The sequence below is a fragment of the Pseudopipra pipra genome, chromosome 4 (assembly GCF_036250125.1).
Source record: "Pseudopipra pipra isolate bDixPip1 chromosome 4, bDixPip1.hap1, whole genome shotgun sequence".
Classification (NCBI taxonomy): domain Eukaryota; kingdom Metazoa; phylum Chordata; class Aves; order Passeriformes; family Pipridae; genus Pseudopipra; species Pseudopipra pipra.
Genome location: NC_087552.1, coordinates 42,472,263 through 42,495,290, shown reverse-complemented (window position 1 = coordinate 42,495,290; position 23,028 = coordinate 42,472,263). Strand labels below are relative to the sequence as shown.

The 23,028-nt window shown below is 37.1% G+C and overlaps 1 protein-coding gene across 2 annotated transcripts in view; it reads right to left on the bottom strand.

Moving 5' to 3' along the window:
- Nucleotides 1–23,028, bottom strand: part of WWC2 (WW and C2 domain containing 2) — a 101,401-nt gene that overhangs the window by 33,533 nt on the left and 44,840 nt on the right. Inside the window, exons 3-9 of one of the 2 annotated variants that reach the window (XM_064652602.1) lie at nucleotides 19,995–20,198; nucleotides 18,968–19,044; nucleotides 14,315–14,394; nucleotides 10,920–11,049; nucleotides 10,088–10,234; nucleotides 9,088–9,161; nucleotides 4,177–4,419 (exon numbers count right to left, since the gene is read on the bottom strand). In XM_064652602.1, coding sequence (XP_064508672.1) covers nucleotides 4,177–4,419; nucleotides 9,088–9,161; nucleotides 10,088–10,234; nucleotides 10,920–11,049; nucleotides 14,315–14,394; nucleotides 18,968–19,044; nucleotides 19,995–20,198 — 955 coding nt within the window. The remainder of the gene's footprint in view (nucleotides 1–4,176; nucleotides 4,420–9,087; nucleotides 9,162–10,087; nucleotides 10,235–10,919; nucleotides 11,050–14,314; nucleotides 14,395–18,967; nucleotides 19,045–19,994; nucleotides 20,199–23,028) is intronic. The other variant, XM_064652603.1, reaches the window with a different exon arrangement.

Below are 23,028 nucleotides of genomic sequence, written 5' to 3'. Positions count from 1 at the left end.
ATTGTAATGCTTAAGGTTCACCCTTATGAAAAAGCAGGATTTATTGCCTCCTGTTTCGTTATGTAGCATAGCTCTAAAGCCACAAAAGGTGGAACTCTCCAATTCCTCTTGGCTGGCTGCTAGCAGAAATGATTCACTAATCTTTACAGTGATTTTTTTTTTTCCTTTTATAATTCCCTTTATCACTCCATTTACAACACTGAATAAACTAGTTTCCCTCAGTGGATTCAGCAAAAATCCTCCTGTAGTTGTGATTACTATATTGTCGTCTAGCCCTTGCTCAGTCAACTGATACATGACACAAGTTCTCAAGTGACTAATCTGGGAAACAAGAAATTAACTCCCCTCCTTTAACGGATTAAAAAAAAAGTTAATGGTTCATTCTCAGAAATGGTTCCTTTAGCCCTTCTGTCATCTCAAGGATGTATAAATTAAAATTCAAATGCAAGAGAACAGTTCAAATAAAAAAACCAAAAATCAACCATTGCTTTCTTACGCAAAGTGAATTAACTGAATGAAATACTGGAGAGTTCCCAGAATTCACTCCCTTTGAGCGTCAGATACCAGTAAAAAGTCTCTGATTCAGCAAAGCATGAAAAGCACTTGCTTACACTCATGCTTATTCAGCGAGCAAATCTGGGTTATGCAAAGGTGAATAAGTTACCCTGAGGTCAGCCAGGGTGTGAACTTCCACTCAACTGCCCACACCCCGTGTGCTCTTACACTCCAGTGATGGATTCAACTGCCAATGCCTGCCAAGGCTGTTAAAAGCATACACGGTATTTCATTCTTTGCCCAGGAAGACATACACACAGGTTTCCAAACCAGTTATGCTTATCTATACTATCAGACACTCTTTCCAGTCATTTTACAAGTTATTGATGCCTTCTGTCTTCTTTTAAAGCCTAATCTATCCTGCTTTTCCCAAGCAAGAGTGCTCTTCACAAGCTCTTTTGTGGCATTTCAATAGTGAACTATCATTTTTTTCCTCAAGGAAGAGGCACAGAAATTGCTCTGTGTGTTCAACTACTAATGGTAGAAGGCAGGAAAGGAAATAAAAGCTTAGGATTTTCTCTAACTGAAGTCCTCTAGAGAGACACCTATAGTTGTTCCACTGAATTTGTACTATTGAACTAAAAGGTTTTTTGGTTTTTGCCTCCACAAAGCACAATCAACAGTTTGTTTTCTTTTATTATCTTAAGGAAATTGATAAAATATAATTTATCCCATATAATTTAGCACCTGAAAAAAATTCTTTCCTGGATGTAATTTGATGTACTAGTAATTAAAGTACAAATATTAATGCCTGCAGATAAATTTCAGATATATGTTAGTCACAAGTCACAAACACGAGATGCATGATGAAAACAATTTTACTATCTCACAACAAATTGAGATTCAAGGGATGTATTTTCATTCTACATTAGGTTGAATGGAAAAAAAAAACCCTCTAAAACTTTCAGGCAATGAACCTTCCCTTTTTATAGCATAAGTAGGAACTTTAATATCAAAAAAACCATGTAAACACCTAAACAATCATAGTGTTATCTATTCTGACACAGGCCTCTCTCAGTCTCTCCTGTTTGCATCCCTCCTATTTCAATTAACCTATATTGCAGGAGGGACTTCAGTTTTAGTAAGATGTCTTTCTCCAGTTTTGATCTTAAATTGTAACATCGCTGAGAGGGGCATAAAATCTTAAAAGAAAATACATTAAAAAGTTAAAAGTGCACATACCTCACCTTTCAGTGCAAACTTATGTGGACATGTTTGTTTATGACAGGCACAAGAGCAGGTGCCAGTTTTGCAGGGAACACCACAACTGAGCAGTTAAATCATGCAACTGTTTAAATGCCTGTGATTACTTGGGAGATTTTGCCAAGGATTAAAGCAGTAATGGAATCTCCCTGACACCAATGCAGATGCAAGAAAGTAGTAAGTAGCTCTCAACAGTTCCCCAGTCCAGTTATTTCTACTCAGTTGCTGGAAGGCTTCTTAAAGCAGTCAGAGTATGCCCTGTCTCTGTCTTTTTGAAGTTGATATGTTATGATCTATACCCTCCTTCTGTAAATTGAATCCACATACATCTACTAGTGGCAATTTCAGCATCCCACTCCAAAATATCCCAGGGCTATGCTATAATGTTTTTATTTTAAGTCAGAGCACGTCTTCTGTTTCTTTTCACTTTAGAAATAAAGAAAAGAAACAAACCACCAAACCTATGAAAAACCCTCATAACATTAGGCTCTGCACAATCCACAGCTTCTTACACTGTTGCTTCATTATCAGTACCTGTGAAAACATTGCAAACTGAAGGCATTCACGAAACTTCAGGGAAGAAAATAATAATGCAACAATAGTACAACATTCTGAAGATGGCTCCTCCACTGATAATGGAGAGGAGAATCTTCCTCATCTCCAAGAAACAAAATGCTGATGGTTTATCTGATACAATTAATCATCATTAATTAATTGATTTAATTAATTTCAAGTTAAATTTCAGAAAAAGTTTCACCATCTGAATCCTTCTACAAAATGAACATTTTCTTTATGTTTATAGAAGACAAATGAGAAACAATCCTCAAAATAGCCCGGTGTAAAACAATTTACATGCTCTGAAGTCAACAAGGGAGATAGTTTTAATATCATAAACAGTTGTAGGTAGAAATTCACTGGAGATTCACTGGAATAACAAAAAAGCAAGCCAAAAGCTACCGTAAGTGCTACCTCAACCAGCAGTGTAAAACATGATGTCTTACAGTACTTTCAGGAAAAAAAAATATAAAAAAAAAATCCACATTTTCTGGATTAAAAATCAGGAGAAAAATTTGAGGAAAACAGAGGTGAAAAACGTAAGCTCTAAACACTCATTGTGTCACTATATATGGAAAATTCATTTCTTCTTGACACTGGGGGACAATTTTACTTGCCCTTTGTACTCCAAGTTTGGCATCTGCCACATATGGGAAAGAGTCAGGTGCAGAATTTTCTTTGGCACTAAACAAGCAAATCCAAAACACAAGACTCAGACACCAGCTGCCTATTTATACCATGAATCAAGATTTAGCTATTACTTACAACAGCATATGATCAAAATCTTAGATTAAAATTATTTTTGAATTTACTTTTATTATTGACCCCTTATTCTCCACTTATTAATGGAGTCAGAGAGCAACAGATCTGTAGTACTTTAAATACTACTAGTACAGACAGGTAGCTTCTCTTGCAAAAATATAGCTCCAGTAGCACATAACCCTTCTTCTAGAACATATTTGGGTTATCAATGTAATGTAGTTTAAACTATTATAAAGTGTAAAAATGTTAAAAAATCATGCATTATACACTCTTATGAACTTTGTAAACAAACAAAAAAAAATCCTTGCTACTCAGCTACAACCTAGGATCCAGCTTCTAATGCCCCTAATAGGAATTTCATCATTCAATGAAACTGGAGCAACACCAAGTCTTTCTTAGTAGAGGGAAGTAAGAAAGCCCCTCAATGCTGATTGTATTACATCAGTAAGGCATACTACACCAATACAGACAATGACATTTTCTGTTTATTGCATTTTATGTGTGCTAGAGGTGCCCATAAATTTATTTCCACTTACAGCTGATGACAGTGAGCTTTGATTTTCTCAAACTCTGAATCTGGTTAAAACAATTTATTGTGCTGCTCCAGTTACCAGGTAGGTAACAGCAACTTAGAAAAGTTTTGCAGCAATTACACTTCTCATCTGAACTTTTTGGTGGTTTTTTCCCCTTTTGGTAGCATTTTTGTATGTAATAAAACTCACAATGAAAGGCTTCAGATGTTGCAACAATCAAGATAATCTTTGTAACCCAAGTTCAAACAGTTTACAGCTATTATCAGAAACGAGTGAATGATGTATTGGCTTCCTGCTGGTATGTTGACATTCCTCAGTTATTTAACATCTGTCACAAGCATTTTCATTCTGGTAACAAACACAGAGCAACTGATACTGCAGAACACATACAGAGTGTTCACTTTCTCTCACAGAAGACTTCTTTGTGTTTCTGCCCATAGGGCTAATAACAAATTTAATTAAGAATTACACAGAACTGTAACCAAAGGCATAGTTCAGGTTCTGTAATGAGTACAAAGGTTAGATTGCAGAATGCAGCATTTAATATTAGCAAAAGACAACCCCTTACCTTTCAGCAAGTGCTTGACTGGGTGTGCTTTTTACAGACACTAGCTCTTCTTCAAGCCTCTTCCTTTCTGCTTCTAGCTGCTCTAACTCATCTTGAGTACGTTCGCGTGGTGTAATAAACTGGAGCTCCTTTAAAAGCTCTTCTTTTTCATTGATTAACATCAGCTTTTCCTTTTCCACATCCAGTGCTCCAGGCCAGGTTTCACTATCCAGCTTAGAGAGTTCAATCTTCAAATTAGCCATGCTAAAATAAAACAAAGCAGATTTGCCTGAGCCCAGCACAGCACACAAATCCCAGGAAAGAGAGAAGTGATACAGTATTTTGAAAGGTATCAGGACATAAAGACATTTTATACTGAAAGCCCTATTTTTAATTAGTTTTGCTTCACAAGAACGCAGATTACACCGGAGAACCAGGCCACCTATCCAGGCCAACAGCAATATGCGTATACATTAAAAATTAGTTGCTCCTGTTCCAATGCCAAATTCAAGTAGAAGTCAAAATGTTAAAGGATTATGGAAAGTGATCTGTCTGGTAACACAGTAGTGGTACCATGCTTTACTCCTTCAGGAGTATGATGGATTTCTCCTAAACTGTTGGAGGCTGACTGCTCCTCAGAAATGGCAATGCCCATGGTGAAAGAATGTGCACCATAGCAAGGTGCTCACTTCAGTATCACACATGCATGCAAATCTCAAGACAAACCACCACTCTTCTATGAAATTAAAATGAAAGGTAATAGGACAATGGCTACCTAAACACAAAAGAGATTATTAACTCAACAGTTTAAGTTTGCACAACTGTTGTTCCCACTGCAGATGTCAAACCACAGAGTTAAGACAGCCAAGTCTTGGTTATCCAAACCTATTGCACACATTCACACAATGGAAGCAGGAACTAATCTACAATATCATTGTACTAAAGCTTTGTCATGATCAAGACCAGTTATTTTCAGTATTCAGTCTCCATAATCATTTTGTCTATGGGCTCAGCAGCATAGCTTAAAAAGTGCAGGTCTTGCAATAAAGACTCACTGTCCACTGGGAAAGCCTAAAAATTCCCTTTATAGGTGCTCTATATCTAGTAAGAGGAGACCTTTCAGTCACTTCCAGGCTTAGCCACACCTGAACTAGCTGCATAGCTCAAGAATATGGAAGCTTTGAAATATGTACAGTTTTCTGCATCTCTTTCTTGTATGATGGGGAAAAGGCAGAGAAAGGACACATCAAAACAGAAGTTCCCATACAATCTAGAGCGAGAGAAACTACTTTGCTACTTTTACTTACCTGTAGCTGTCGTAGTTAAATGCACCTAAATCAGCTCAACAAATGATAGCAGCCTGTGCAACTTCAGTGTTACCAGGCACTAAGGTAATGCCTGATACTACACTTCAAAAACACAGAGATAACCTGGCATGTATAATCTTTGTGTAGTTCTGACAGATTTCTGGGAAAGCATTTTTCTTCTTTCCAGTTTGTTTTCAGTGATTAACAAAAACAATAATATCATGCTTATTTTGCACCTCTGGTATTAATTTTACAGTACATTAAGGCATTTATTTATGGTCCAAGCTAAGAAGAATTCATGTTGAATCTAACTATCCCATTGCTCATACTAGAAGCTTAAGGGAAACCACCCCTTTCTTTTTCCATAGGTAATATTTCCTTCCTACCTGCACCTCAATTTAAAAACAACAGCTTCAAAAATGCAAACAACCCATACCTCCACCCAACCCCCACAAGAACAAGTTTGACTCAGGGTATTTTCACAAAAAAACTGCATATAAAATAAACAGAAATAATATCAGCAGTGCCACTGTAACCAAATGGTGGGATGAAATATCGCGAAGACTTTCAACATATTTTGCAGCTGTTACATGTATCTTTTATATTCAACAGTCCCTTAGAGGAGCAGTACTTAGATGGAAAACAACCAAATAATTTCAGATGGATAATGAAATGTCGAAACTTTCATCTCTAGGTCACTGGTTCTACCCAACCTTACTCTGAAAGTAGCTGCTGCTGACAGCTGCTTGATGTCTTACGGGATGGGATGGCAGTCTCCAAACTGGTCTTTTGCTCTCTCTGCTATAAGACAACTCCTCGCTACCATAACTGACACTCTTTCCAGCTGCCTTATCAGATAGACAAAGGACTACATGGATGTGAAAACTGAACTGGTCTCACACGTTGGAGGAAGTCCTTGCTCAACAGGTGTAGAAGCCCAGAAGAGAAGGGGTTAATGTGTATGCCTCAGATACGGACAGCTGGATGGCTGTGGAGCCAACCAAGGACTATTGGTAAGAACATGCTGTAAGAAAGAACAGGATGTGACTGGAGAAGGGGGGCATACAGGGGTAGGGCAACACTTTTCTGGGTCAAACGCCCTTGTTCTGGCTCCAGAGATAATCACAACACAGCACAAGCACAGGAATGAGATAGAGAAGTGGGCATGGACTGTCCACCAAAGGCTGACACAATAGGGAGGGATCAAGACCCTTGAAGCCCTCAACCCATTTCCAGATAGGGTTAGAAGAACGGACTATACATAACTAATCTGCATAGAAAGCAAGAAACTTATATTCAGGGCGGGGACAAAGGTACCCCCACAAAGCCTGGGCAGCACTCCAGGACACTGGACACCCTATCAGCTACATTGACAATGGAGCCAGGGCTGGTGATGTTTGTTTCTTTGTTTCCTTCCTTCTTTCCCTCCTTTCTTCTTCTCTCCCTCTCTTTAACCTCTCTCTCCTCCCTACCCCTTATTCAAAATCCACCAAAGTGTGTGGATTTAACATACCAATTTCCATGCCGTGTGTATAATTTACTAATAAAATTTTGTAAGTTTTTGCAGACTCTCTGACTTTTTGTCATTCCTTTTCGACCACAGGCATCTCTGAATCTTGCATATTCCCTTCCCTTAAGGGTGGGAAGCCACAACAGGCCAAGAAGGAATATTTGCCAGATCTCCACCACATCAGGATAGGACTGTCAGCATGCTGTACAGATCCTTCTGAATAACACCTGCAACTGAAATTAGCATAGTTATGAACATTCCACCTCCTCAAGACATTCTGCTGGCTAAGCAACAGAAAATCTGCAATGTACAAAATTACCTGATAATTTTCAAGTAGAGAAGTTCACTTACAAGATCCTCTCTTTCTCTTAGTTATATTATAAAAAAATTTGAGAATTTGCACATTTAATATTTCAGAAAAGATGGTCAACCCTTATTAAATTACAGTGATGACTACAGTGGCCCAAATAACTGGGGAAAAGGTGTAATTAGGTTCTGAACTTTATGTGCAAACTGATACGTATCTTCATTATTCCACATTATGAACACTGAAATGTTCTTGGCTAACTAATTTGTGAGAAAGAAAGATCCTGTGCTACAGTACTCCGTACTCTGAGCACTGTACTGTTCTTTTTTTTCCCCCTCCAAGGTAGAAGTGGTAAACTGACTTACTGCCAGGTTTTTTGTTCCTACAAAGGAAAGATAAAACACAATGCTGGCACTTCTTGGTATCAAGACACAGTCAGAGCAGAGGATGATCTGGTTTTGGATGAATTATGCCTGAGAAAAAATGCCGTCTACCTGCATCTAAAACACCACCTGACAATTAAGATTATGTGCATGATGATTCTTAGCCAAAATCACACATGTTCAATATTGAACAAACACAATAGCCTTAGCAGTCTTCAATGAATGCATTGATTATATAATAAAGTTTTTGATCAATAATGAGTATATAAAGGATTACTGTTGTTACTGGCAAGGATGGTAGCTACTACTCTGTATGAAGAGAGTATACATATAAAATTAGGCAAAAAAATAGTTGTGCAGCCTCCTGCCTTTAAAACCTTAAACCAACTATGCCTTTAATTGGTATTAGAAGTTGCAAATTTATTTTCGTAGTTTTCTAACTGACCATGCCACAGCATTCCAAGTGAAATAATACTTAAATCTCAGATTAAATAGCATTTTAGGTACAGTTTTCATCTGGGGAAAAGTATTATTTTTTATTTTGTTGCCTTGCTTAGTTCTTTATAGTAAAAAAAGGAACTTTGAGTGTGGGATAGTTTTTAGATTATTATTTCCCTTATATTATGAAGAACCTACATAACAAAACCAATAAGGTTTCTGAATAGCTGACAATTAATTTCGTGACAAATATAAGAAAATAATACAAGATTGCTATCTCAATAGTAAAGCTTCCCCCAGCATTATGTAGCACTTCTGGTGCCCCAGAAGACATGTCATTTGAACCTTGAATGTTCTGCCTTTTGATGCCCATTTTTCAGTGCTGTGGCAATTCATCAAAATGGCACTGCTTTCACGAGCAACTACCGCAGAACTTTATTTGAAAGGCATTCCACATTCATCAGTGCAGCAGTTTCAGATTTCTTTTCTCCTCAGGTTAAACTCATTAAAAAAACCAACCCCACAGTGAAAACAAGTATTTAAATTATCCAAAGTCCCAGGAAAAAAAGAAGTAATTAAGCCTGCTAAATCTGCACTGGAAATATGTAGCAATGCTGAAATTGAAGAGCCTTCAGTGGTATAGTAAAGTAAAATGATGATCCCAAAGAAGGATATAATGGACATAAATAACCTAGCAGCTCCTTTCAGCAGAAAGTCAGCTCACTCTATTCCCTTGATCCCGGACTTGCCAGTAATTTGTCACTGTCTTAATTTTCTTTCTTAACACATCCAACTTCGCACTAAATGACAAACATACTGTTCCAGAGCCCCGGCTGCCCCTGGAAGCTGCTTGCGTTCGGAAGGGAAGGGAACACGGCAGGAGCGCCGTCCGCTGGGTGTCGCTGCGAGCACAAGGATAAGTGCCGCAGGGATCCGGAACCTTCCCGGCTCCAGGCTGCGACCGAACACATCAACCGGCCTCGTTACCTTCTCTTGGCCTCTTCATACTGCAGACTTAGTCTGACCTTCTCTGCTAAATTTGATTTACTTCTTGCTCCAATCTGTTGAGGGGGGGGAAAAAAAAAAAAGTAGCCTTATCACTGTGCAAAGTTGTTAAACGAATCAACAAAACCGAGGCAGAGGATAGAAAAATCACGACTTAAAATCAAAACTAGATTCCCTACCCACTCTGCAGCCAGCACCACCCTTGCTTTTAAGTGCCTAGTTAAGATCTCATCTACTGTGATGTACAAAACAGCACTATTTTCTTCTGAGCCAGTTCATCTATTTTTAACTACTATACTACCAATTGTCCATATTCTCAGAGTATTTTCAAAGAGGTCTTATGGTGATTGTACCCAAAATTTTGATCTTCTACTTTGAACTCCGCTGAACTTGTAATTTAGAATTAAGTCCGTGCATTTCAGAGTTCTGTTTGTTTGGAAAACCTTGTACATTCTCTTCCTTACATCCTTAGTTCACAGAACTTCAAAGAAACAGCCAAAATTAAGCACAGCTGTCTGTGTATATAAAATATACCGTCAGTGAAACAGAGAAGGTTTTACCAAATCACTGAACAAGTAGTTCCACTAACAGTTTTTCAGCTCTGTAAAATGAAATTGCACATTTAAATTATGTGATCTTGTTTCTGAAAATTAAAAAAATCTTCACAGGGAATTACGTCTGTAAGGTTAAACATATCCTAGAGACAGATCAATCTTCACTGTACTGGAACTATTTGACTAAATTAGATAGTCAAATGCTTCATGCTAAATGTATAAAGTTCATCTGAATCTTGATTTAAAATCCAAGGGACAAAAAAACCAGATACCTGATTCTACGTAATTCTCTGAAACAAATATATAAATATAAATACATATATATATGCCTATCAGCAACAGTGAACAGTCATTTGATTCCAGTTCTATTAACTGTAGCAGTCTGTTGCAATTTCTCTTTACATTGGACAAAATGGAAAAAAGCTCACCTCACCAGAAATGTCAGTCTGAGACCCTGTATCCAGAGTTTGTCTAGGAAAACACAGCTGGGAGTTTACAGAACTGGAACTTAAGTCTGGTTCAGATGTTTCAATGGTTTGGTCAAGACTGAATTTCTCTCTCAGCTTTGCAAGACTCTGTCCAGGAAACAGATAAAGAAGTGGTGTTAAAATTCCTTTGCACTTTTACCATGTTTATACCAGTTTATCTCCAAAAGATATTTACATAAAAGACTCCACTATAAAAATTGCATGTTTATTTCCTATTAAGCAAACCATCCTATAAATCAAGCCATTGGTAGCTGACACTAAGGGAAACCAACACCTGTGAAAATGCAAAAACTACTCATTTGGGTTTATATCTGTTTTGGGATTTCGTTTGGTTTTGTTGCTTTATTGGGGTTTTTTTTACTTGTCAACCAATTAAATATCTGGTTGATTAAAACAAAAAAACTTGCTTTCAGAAATGGAAATAGGACAATTTAGATTTGTTAAACTTTCACTGATTCAGAAAATGGCCCTGCATCTCAAAAACACACCTCAATTTCGTCCACTTTATATTCTAAATTGTGATTTAGAGGTAACATATACATTGTACCTTACATACATGTTCAAAAAATCTATATTCTCTAACAGAGTGGCTTTTAGATCTAGGAACATCAGAGGCTTCAGTTTCTGCATACGAAAATGGATTTTAATACTAGTTTGACTCAAAGAATCTTGAGAATCCCTTAAAAGTATAAAATGCAAAGTATTTATCATCTGGGAAGTGAATCATGTTAAAACAAATCCACACAAAACTTGCATCGACCATTCAAAATACCTTAATTAAATCTTGTTTTTCTCTCTCGCCTGAACTTATTGCCTTTCTGATGGACTTCAGTTCCCTCAGGATGGCTTTGGCCTCACACAGTTCATACCCACTCTGGCCTCCGGACATTTTTTGGTCAATTCTGTGGAAAGAGAGAATATTAATACCAGATACAGAAAATAATACTAACATCTCTGCTGTTCTACTTCAGGCAGAAGCATACTTAGAGAACAGAAAGGAAGGACATGAGATACCATTTTCTGTAACAGACATGCAAAAAGGAAAAATTACATTGAAATCTCCATTCAAATACTACTTAATCCTGGGCAAAGCTATGTAGCTATGTAGCATACACACAGTGTCCAGAGAATGGCTTACCAAAAGACTTCTATTCATTCTACCACAAGTACCGAGTTATCACTGACAACACTGCCAAAATTCCTATCCCCACCATAACTCTGCAGCACAGTAGCAGCTTTTGGGTACACCTTTCATACAATTAAATGTCTGTGATCCTTACAGAAGCAGAATTTATTACTAGTAGTATTCTTCTACCCAGACCTGCACTGGGACATGGGCAGACAGGCAAGCTTCTTGGTACTTACTAATCAGCCTTTCTGAGCAGAAACATAAGCAGCACCATTCTTGTCTCAGCTTCCCTCTAGTTCACCCTAATCCTTGGCATTAACCATCTGGTACAGCTGTTGTGCTCAGCCAGTCACCAGGCTCTCTTTATTCACAAAATCTCTAGATAATTAATACCATATGTCATAGATTGGACAATTCATTAAATTCCTGAACTATCAGGATTTTGAAAATAATTGAAAATTGAATTAATTAAATTGAAAATAATTAAATTGAAAATAATTTTAAAAATCCCTCCTAAACGTAGAGATAAAAAGATGATTCATTTTAGTATTTCAACATTTCCTTCAAGAACTATAGTTTGTAAGCATATTTCTCTTGTCTCTAGTTTAACTGAATATTTCATAGCATCATGGAAATGACTGCAGCTGTGCTTCACAAAATTAAAATCAACAGCCACCTTGACAAAAATCAATCATTTAGTAGAGAATACATTCTTTTATAATGCAATTGGTTTTCTGGGTTTTATTATCATCCATCATCTTTGCTGAAAGTCTTTTACCTTGTGAGTGAGGAATGAACAAACATTTTAATGATAAGAAGTGATCTTAAGCATCCCCTGCAAGAACAGCAACTTGCACAAAACACCTGTAACTGTATTCTATTTTTCTTCCAGTTTTGGCCACAAAGATATCGAAGTTCTAAAGTAGTCTTTAAAGCTGTGAGCATGCCTGTTCTCCTTTCTCCACGTTTCAGTTTTTGTACAAACTAAACTGCATTTATGTAAGAAAATTACCTATGTGACTCTGCAATCATTTCTATTCAAGGATGTATTTGTTTCAGCTTGAAAGTTCCTCCAAGTCTTTCATAGGCAGGCACTTGCTGTCTGACAACACTCAATTTTTGGTAACTTATCAGGTTGCTAAGGTCAAATAGATACAGGATACGCCAATAACTGGGATCATGAATGAACAGCTGGGTAATACACCACATGCTGTCTAGAATATGACGTGCCACATTCAAATTGCAACTGCTTTATTCTGTATATAATTAAGATAGACAAGAAGGATCTCTGACATGTAAGATATTCCATCATCCTGTTTTAAATTAATGGGATTAGTACTGTTTGAAAGTGGCTGACTGAATTTTAAAAACAAACGTCCATTGTGTTTCTGTGGAATGCTGTTGACAGTTTCTGAAACATGCTTTGGATTCCTGTCAAAATGGCTTGTGAGCAAGCTGCTTTAAAACAATACTTCATTGTTGAATTAATATAATAAAATCAGCATGATTGGCTAACCTTTAATCCTGGGACAGCAGCATGAGTTTTTATTACCTTAAGCTTTAGAATCAATACGTCTTTCTTCTTCCAAATTCTACTACAAATGAGATCTGATTTATGGTTAAATTCAATCATCTATCCTTGCTGGTCTTTTTATATTTAAATAACAGACAACTCTTACATTTCTGTTTAAGTCAAAATGAAGAAGGATCCTCCTTAGGTGCTGAGAGTTTTCAGTCCCAAATTGACTTCAAACTCTTCATATAAAACCCCCACATTTTTCATCCATTTTGACATGTTTCTGATTATGACTGGTCACTTCCTACACCAGATTTTCTTTCTCAGAGTTAAAAAAATGCCTATTTTTTAGAAGTGATCTATTAAAATACACAGGCAATAGTTACAAGGTCTTTTGATTAAAACTGGGAAATGAACTCCAATCACTCAGCTCCAAACACAGATGCTCTGTCATCCTTTGCAAATCACTTCTCTGCATTTTAGTCCTCTATCTGGAATATGGAAATGCTCTTCCTTTTTCCCACCTTTTGTCCATTTTCTGTTTGTACTTCTCAAGCTCTCTGGGATAGAGATTATTACTTATCTGACAGCATCCTGCCAAACACAGGAGGTCCTGAGGAAAAGGGTAAATGATTCCAGACAATATTACACTAATGCTGCAACACTGCTTTTGCTACTGGAACTAGTGTACTAAGAGTAAACAGCTCAGCATTTTACTGTAAATGTATCCTTAATGTATGGGTACATACCATAGAACATATGGGTACATACTACAGAAAACAACTAGCATTAATAAATTTCTCTTCACATTAGTCAAGAAAACACACTTGTTAGCAAAGTTTCCTCTGCAGCAAGTTCTTTGTGGTGACAGTTCCAGTAATGTTTAATATTTTAGGGCCCAATTTTGTAAGTCAGGAGCAGCAGGGATTGCTCAGACTGAAAAAAATTCATTCCCTAATAATCCAATTGGTTAAACACCCAGAAAGCTCATCCGGTTCAGCTTCAGCCCTTTGGACACCAGGCATTCCAGCAACTGGAACAAAGAAAGTCAGGTCTCTAATCCTCAAATTGTGACTAATTTAAAACCCTGCACAGTTGTGTACCATTCATACCTCCAAGAACAGCACCCTTCTCTCCATCTCTTTTGAGCTCAAGAGTGAGGAAGGAGGAAAGACAGACCTAATTACTTTTTCAAAATTTAAAAAAAATAACTTTAAATGGGACACACAAAGTAGCTAATTTAATCCCACGGACCCTTAACCACCCTTTCTGCCTCTCTGCAACACAAGCTACCTCATGAAAAAGAATAAGAGGGGAGACAGATTTCTCATGTTGACACTTGCACAAAAGGTTTGCCATTTCTACAGATTTCCTGCTTCCTAACTACAGCAAAAAGAGTTACTAGGTTCCCCTGTTTCCCCACAATATTTCTCTCAGATAAAATGGATTCAATTCCATGCCAAAAAAAAAAAGAAATTAGGTGTCTGAATTACGTCAGTTTCTACTATTTTCTTTTACTCACTGTTGCAGTGTTTCAAAGCCCTGTTCCTTGTACAGCAGCTCTTGCTTCATCTGAGAGAGTTCCCTCTTCAGCTTCTTAACCTTGTGTGTTAAATCAAAGCAAGAGTTAGAAAATTCCTCTTGTTAAATGGTGTAACACATGGCTTTGAACAATTACTGTATGCTCTACATCAGATAAGAGAAAAAGAGTAAATTGCTCTACTGACACATATTAAAAAAAAAAAAGGATCTGTTCTCTTCCTGATGTCTATGGGCAACATGCTTTAGTATTAAAGGGACACAAGCAGATTAAATCACACTCCTTATTTGTATTGATACCACACTGTGTTATTAAACCTGAGAGAACTTTAACAAGTAATTTACTTCTCACTTGTTAAGCATGCATTCCAACTGTCCTACAGGGACATGCCTGTTTACTTTTAGGCTTATTATATTTTCACTTTTTCATTCCTGGAAGCTCTCAAGTAATCTGCACTGTAAAAGACAGTGTAAAAGACTCTTTTTTCCCCCTATGAACCATCCTTTCTTATACAGCTTTCCAGACACTGGATCCCTAAATATATAATTTACACTCATTGAGTTCAAAGACAACAATCACTAAACACATATGGATCATAAATATACATGTCTTTTAATCGAAATATCCTTGGAAAAACATTCTCTACTTTCCCTAAATTTGTATGGTCAATTGCTTCTTAATCTTAATATTGCTATTTCAGATGTCAGCAAATATGAGTACATTACAAAATATTTATGAATCAAGATTGAATAAAAAATCCTCCATTTAATTTTTAATGCCATATTTTCCAAATGTTTGAAACAAAATTTCTGGAGTACCCAAAAAGGAATGCACTTAAACACAAATGAATTATCAGCATACACTTAGAGACAAATGTCTCCCTGAAGTGCGGAGTACCAGATTTTGGTATTCATACATCTATATCTGGCTTGCTTGTACCACACACGTTAGCCAGATATTGTTACACTTTCTAATTTTCCAATCATTAGGGTGAAAAAAAGGAAAAGCTGAAAGACCCCTGCTGTCACCTACCACCGAGAAATTCTTGCTTGTTTTCCTAAGGTCCTCAGATATCCAACTCTTTTGAAAAATTTATTATATTAAGAATTTAGACCACTTTAACTGAAATTAACTTCAAAATACGTCTCCAAAATGTTTTGTATCCAAATCCCGATAGAATTCCTACTTGCTGATATTCTTCAAATTAAAAGAAGAAAAAAAAATGTGAGATTCCCAACATGCCAGGCAACTAAAATTACTGAGCACCAGCAGCTGCTGAAGCTTTCCAAGAGACTTAAAATTCTTTAAATTTCTAAAATAACTAGTGATTTGCACAGCCTTCATACGGGTTTATGAATGATACTTAGGCATTCAAGTTTGTAGTTTCTGGCTAATGAACTTTCTGTGACAGAAATAGAATGTTTCTAATCTCCATTTTCTCCAAAGCAAAATCTGTTCTCTGGATGAGGGGTAAGGTTCAGGCTTTTGGAAACTATCATACTAGTTGCTTTACTTGACAGAAAACTGTTTTTATTTTGACTATACTGAATAGTTATCACAATAAATACACAGTGTCTCTAAGTACACATTCAGTGCTCTTTAACTATTTCTTCCTTGACTAGAATGAAAACCCCAAGAGTAATCTCTCAAGTATTCTGATCAAGGTAAAGGGAAATGTTCCAGGTAGTGATGTGTAAAATATGAAACAACTATGAATTTTTCTGAAAAATACAGAAAACTTATTTCTTTTAAAATCAGAAATGTGAATTTACAGTAATAGCAGAAGGCACACTTGATTTCAACTTAGAGGACTGGATCTCTCAGAAACCATTACATTTTCCTCAAGAACATCTTCTGAGTGTTCTCTGCTGTACTTCATCATCATTTCATTATCAAGAAATGTGAGTTGGGTGCATTATCCTGGAAGGATGTGACCTACATCATAATATAGAATGTGTTTACTGCATCATACCTGCATTAAACTATTCTTAGGCTCATTGTCTTCACCTTCAAAACTTTCATATAATTCCTGGTTTTTCACAGCTCTTCACTTGTTTTAACATTCATCCCCTTCCTACTGCTTCTGCACATCATCCTCAGTCACCTAACAGGTCTCTCGCTTCCTCCTTCTAACTGCATCTTCAAGCAGGCTCTTGTGCTAAGCCCCTTCTATTCCCAGCACTTGAGTACTAATGGAACAACATGACCACCCTGCCCCTGCCCCCCCCCCCCTTATTATTTTATAAAGGTGCCTTCCCTACTTGCTTGCTGCATATGCGTAAAACTTACTGTGATCACATATGCTTTGTGCTGTTTGAGTTATCTTAATGATTACTGATTAAGACCCCGAATGGGCCCACTCAAAGTCCACTGTAGGATCAGATCCTTCAATTTTAATCTGGTGAGAAAGATCTTTCTACTCCTTATTTCATTTAATAGCTATCTGATTTCTGTCATATTTTCTCCACAAACTATTGCACAATAAGCAATTCATGTATCCAGAAGGCTCCATATTGTGCACGGGCATATTATGCACAGCTAACAAGGAAAAGGCCAAAGGCCAACTCAGAACTTCCTTGAATGCTGAGTTTCCCCCCTCCAGCCACCACTAACCTGATGATACCAGTAAGCCTCAGATACTGTGAGAGAGAGAAACAGGTTTAGTACAACTGACCCAATAGTTCACTAAACAATGTGCAAATTCTAAGTAACTGGCTAGAAGCTTACTAATGACTAACTTTGTTTCTCATTAAGTCCACGCATGCATATACTGCAAAATGCCCAAAGGTGGCATATTAGCAAGCATCCTCAAACATTCAAATAAGGGTAAACTATGATAACAGCCATACCTCTCTTGCCATCTTCCATGAAAACCACTTTCCAGCCCTAGCATCACAGGGTTTCACTTTTTCTTATATCAATTTTCATATCCAGTGGCTTTGGATGGATGACAACACACTTTACGCTGATACAGATATTCTTGGACTGCACCCTTCTAAACTCTGCAGACAAGATTCAGGTCACCTATTTTAGCCACATATGCAGGACTTTGCAACGCCAACAAATCAGGTGTTGGGAACCAGCAGGATATTAGACTCCTTGACTCCAAGAAACAATGAAGAGAGGAAAGCACCTCCAAAAAACATATTACTGTGATTAACACATCTGACTCTCTCCTTGGTGAGCAAGTTGTAGATCTGCAGTCAATGGTAGTAGGAAAAAGTGAGCACAGGACCATGTCTGACCTGTAGGTGACTATATGTAAATTTGGTCATGTGTTGTGTTCTTCAACAACATTGTTAATTTCCCAAATATACTAGTGATTGCCTTGCCAAAGGAAACATCTGTTACTGCTCCACTCATTTTAGAAATAAGTTATCACCTTGTCTCTTCTTTCTTGTTCCTTACTGCTGTTGATTCTTCCTACTAAATTTACAAAATCTTTCCTCCCACCTCCTCCAGCATTAAAATAAGTTCCCTCACTAGCCACCGTCCCTTCTCCTTAAAGGATAAGGGACTACAAATTGAGTTTGTTAAGGAGAAACAGGTGTTCAGTAGGCAAGAAGGCAACATCCAGACACCAGTTTTAGAGTAAATTCCATCCCTGATTTATACTGAGGTTTAACATTTTAATGAACTATGCCACAGTTGCTTTTAAACATTAATTGTTTAGATTCCTAATCACAACTCTTATTCCAGATGAAGGAGAATGTTACTCTGAGGCTTCTATGAGTGCTGCTCTGTGCAGAAACCAGGAGGGGGCAATGGAAGAGCTGAGAAAATGCTGTTCCTTGTGCTGCTTCTGCTCCCCTAGTCTGTATTACAGGCCACATCGAAGAGATATGCTGTGAGGTGCTGTCTTTTTAACCTGGTTTGATTTAATGGTTTTTAAATGGTTTGATTTAACTTTTTTCATTATTAACTACAGAAAGTCTAAGATATCCATAGAGCATTATATGCCGTAGCTGAAATAAATGAACTCCCTATATATATATTTTAAATGTCTTCCACATCATTTCCTCCTTATTCAAGATAAATTCACTAGAGACTAAACTGTGAATGAAAGTTCTTTACAGTCTGCTAGTGACCATACCAAACACAGTTGACCAAATAATGGATTTGTGTTCATTAGCAATTTCAACATGCAGACACAAACTTTCATCCTTGATCTGAATTGTTACATTTTGACAAAACAGAGAGAGGTTTCACACTATATTGAAAAGTGTTTTTCTAACCAACAGAAACTTCTGAGGCAGTTCATGTAGCTTATGATGCATTTCTAACAGAAGAAAGGTTGTGTAAAAAGTCATCTAGCTGCAGCTCACCTTGGCTATTACGTTTTTATTTTTACTATTTCTTTTAGAAACAAAAGCATATAACTGAAAATAGTTATGAGATTTATTTAAACCCACATCTATTCAGAATATCTGTCAAAGGTTCCCCAAAATGCATTACTTGAAAGTACCAGGGACAGCTTTAAAAATTAATTTAAAACCTCTGAATGGTATCTAATTAGTATATTAGGAAGTTTCAGTACCAGGGTACAAGATACAACTGCTAGTTCAAGTTATGCTTATTCTATAGTCATAAACTTTGCAGAGATAATCCAAATGAATATGAGTTAAGTACTCTCACCCTTAATCTCGTAGTGGAGATTTCAGCCTTCAGAATGTCAGGGTCATACTTTGTGCTTGATGAGGAGCCCGAAAACACTTTTTTTAAAAAGACAGAAAAAAAAAAAAGACAAATATTTAAGTACTTTTAAATCACTAATTGGTCCCTTCCTGGATGAATCCACATTGATCAAAAACTACAATTTGCAGAAAAACATATAATGAAGCCTTTATAGAGTAGTCAGCATTGCAGGATGGCAATAATTAATGAATAATCAAAATTTTCCTCTTACTTCCCCTACTACTGTATGGCATTTCTTCTCATTTACTTATCCTAGGATCCTAAAGTAGCATCTAATTCTCCCTGGCTTTCTATCCTGTGTGCCATCTCGTGATCACTTCCTTCCTGAAAGTTGTAATTTCTAAGGAGATCTCTGGAAAGCAGATTTATTCAGAAGCCTGGTACTCACTCCTTCTGCAGATATACGTGCTACTCTTATCTCACTATCTACTTCTAAGAGAGCTGTTTGGCCAATAACAGGCCTCTGACAGTGCTTTACTGTGTGCTGATTCCTTGCCCAACACTGTGATGTGTATCTCTGCTTCACCCCTGGTCACAGGACACAGGCTACAGAATTATTGTCTGGTCTTCTTATAAATCAGTAACAAATTCCTTTCTTGGTCTATCACAGACACCTGTCAACACAGTAGGATCATTTCAGTATGCAGACATGAAGGCGAGAGATCCTATTTACTTTGAACCTAGATCTAGCAGAATTTTGTCCTGACAAACTGCATGACAAAACAGATTTCAGAGCCAACTGTTCTAAATCATGGCTCAAAGGAGTTCAGTTGTACCAGAGAGAAGAGGGTTCTCGCCAGCAGAATAACTTTCTATTAAATAAATAAATAATGCAGGGACGCTATCTCTAGAAAAGCCAGAGTACAAGGCGTTCATAGCAAATCTTTAAAACTCATCCTAAAGAGAAACAGGATCCCCTGCAAGGCACAGATCAAAGGAGTTACATTGTACTCTAAACCGTACTTACAGCTTGTACGAGAGCTTGACTTTTCTTTGTAGGCACCATTCAACCGTACATACTCATCCAGTGCAAGTGCTAGTCTCTGTTCTTTCACCTGGTACAGCTCCTTCTGAGTACTGAGAGCATCCTGGGCTATCATAAGATAATCTTTTAACATTCTCTCTTGTTCTTGACGCCATTGTTTCCTGGGATCTTCTATTTGTGTTGTTTCTTTATAGGAATAAAATAAAGGATTTAAAGAGACCTCTGCTGAAACCCATTTACAACTAAAATTGCTTCTTTGCTGTAATCCACAGTTAGAGTTTGGCTATTGAGCAGGTGCTTGACTTTGTCTGCTACAACAGTGTGTGTAAGAAACAGTACTTAAGGGATCAGTTACAAAATTAGAATGTAAGGTACAATAGGCAAATGCTTATGTAGATCATTACCGTGTCTTCAATTTTGAATTAGTAACATCCTAAAACTCAAAAAAATAATTTTTTTTGCATCAGAGTATTTGGAAATAATGGGATCAACAAAGTCTTTCAATGACATCTTAAAATTTAATGCATTTCTGTACAAAAATTAAAATCAATCTTAGCTATTACAGTTTTTCAACCCCCTTCCTCCCCACTTCATTAATTTTTACAGCCATACGTTATGCATGATTTTAGTGGTTATCTCTCTCCTTTCACTCTACAAAAACAATTTTATTTTTCCCCCTATAACAACCAATAGATCACTAACTCTCCAGATCATCTCACTTAACTCTATCCCTATTCCTTCTAGACATCTGATCCAATACACAACTTCCTTTTACGGTCAACAGACAAGAGAGGGCTGCCCTCAGAGGGTACTTTACTCCATCAAAGACACATATCCAAGATATTTGGGACCAAACTGTTTTTTTGAGGTGTCTCCTTTTCACTGACTAGTCAGGTAATATAAATGAGTAGGCTGGAACAGGCCTTTAATTCATGACAGGTTTCAGGTCAAGCATTTTAACTCCAGCAGCCACACAGAAGACAGACTTGCGTAAGATATGCAGACAAGAGGATCAGACATAGTGGTATATATTAAGAAGGTATATGATAAGATCAATATAACTGCAGGGTTTAAGATTTTATTTTAACGTAAACATACGAAGAGGGTGAATTGTGGTTGAATGTTCAACCTTATCTCCCTGACTTAGTTCAGCACTTTTTGAAGTTGTACAATGAATATACTTCCTTTAAAAGCTGTAGTAAGTACAAAAACATTCTCATAAGACATAGCCACGAAAAGTTTGAAATCTAAATGCAAATGTGCACCTAACTTCCTAGGTCACATACTGTAAATCTGCAGAGATCTACAGAGATAAAAACTAACATTCAGTACCAAAGTATTTAAGTGCAAAGTATTTACTTCAGAATTTTTCTGCAAAAAGTAGGAGGGATGTTTATTCTCTGGGTTAGATTTCTACCTCTTTAGTCCTTTGAGTTGCTTTACTGTGGAAACCAATGCAGGGCTGGGGGGAGAGGGGAAGGGAACAAGTGGCTGAAGACATGGAGAGGAAAAAGAACTGCAGTAGAATCAATATGATTGCTCCAAACTGTAGCTGAAGTGCACTCTTGGGAGAAGGCACACTTTCAACTCCATATATGAGAACAGGTTTTGTAACAGTGAAAGCTGATAAGGGCAGGTTCTGGTTAATAACAATTTCCAATACTAACTACCAGTTTTTAAAAAGCCTTTTCTCTTGATAATATCACATAAACAAAAAGACATGCAAAGAAAAGCAGCATTTTGTAAAACTAACCCTGTAGAATTCTAAACTGACAATATCTATGGAACTACTGATGCTTTTAAAATACACAAACACCCTCCGTCTATCATTTATAAATGTGACTTATCTACCTGGGAAAGCCATTTCTTAGATGTGCACAGTGCATGCACAGAGAGTATAAACCACGTAAATCCAAGTGTGGTGCATAAAAGATTAAAGAAGAGAAGCTTTATACACAGTTGGTTTTCAAATAACCCTAACAGGAACACTCTCTCCAAAAAAAACTAACTATAGCTACAGACACACATACACACAGATCCATGTTTATAGCCACCTGCTCTTTTACACAAAGATATTTGGGCACACAAAGAAGCAAATCAATACCTTTTCTCTCCTAAATGGGCAACACATGTTCCTATCTGTGCCCACTTATTGTTGTTGTGCTTTAACACACTCCACATTCACAGTTATTTACACAAGATAAGAAGTGCTGGTTTCCAGAGTTGTCCTTTTTTGTGAAGCAGGATGAAGAGCATGAAGCAGGATTCTCATGGGTCAATGATCAAATACGATAAATGCAGTTATGGTGGTTTTTTAGAAGAATGTAATGATGTGATTGTGTTTTAAGAGTGCAACCAGCAGCCACCAAATAATCTTACAAGATTGGAAGGTCTCATCTTCGAGCATGTTGTAGGTAATTGCTTTGTAGGTTTTAAGTGAGGATTGCTCAACATGCAGCCCAAAGACCAAATGTAGCCTGCAGAGTTCTAAAATGTGGCCTACAGATGCCCTGTCCTTGCAACTGCAAGAGAAGGACAAAGCTGATCAACAACAGATTATTTTGTATTGCTGACAAATACAATCCAACACTTTCTTTTTGTCTCCTCAAACTGCAAGCACAAAACAATACTATGAGCTTTTATACTGACATATATAGAACTTTTATACTGATAGTCATAAATGAGTTAAAGGTGACCCTGCATTTTAAAAATTGCGCACTGTAACTTCAGCATACCAAGGTTTGGGTATTTGCCTCTGTAGGTACATTGATGGGTCAAATTACTCTCAGCCGATTCTATCTACATATTTTATTCTGGAACAAACACTCAGTTGTGAAAATACATCATTATGGAAAAAGCAAAGCAGTGTGTAATGACTATCCCAGAATTGTTACTCAGCTTTTACCGAACAGAGAAGACTCTGAATATTTTTCACTGTACCCAAAAAAGCATATCACTTGTTTGGCAAGTTGTTCATGTATGCATGTGTGTGTATATATATATATAAATATAAATA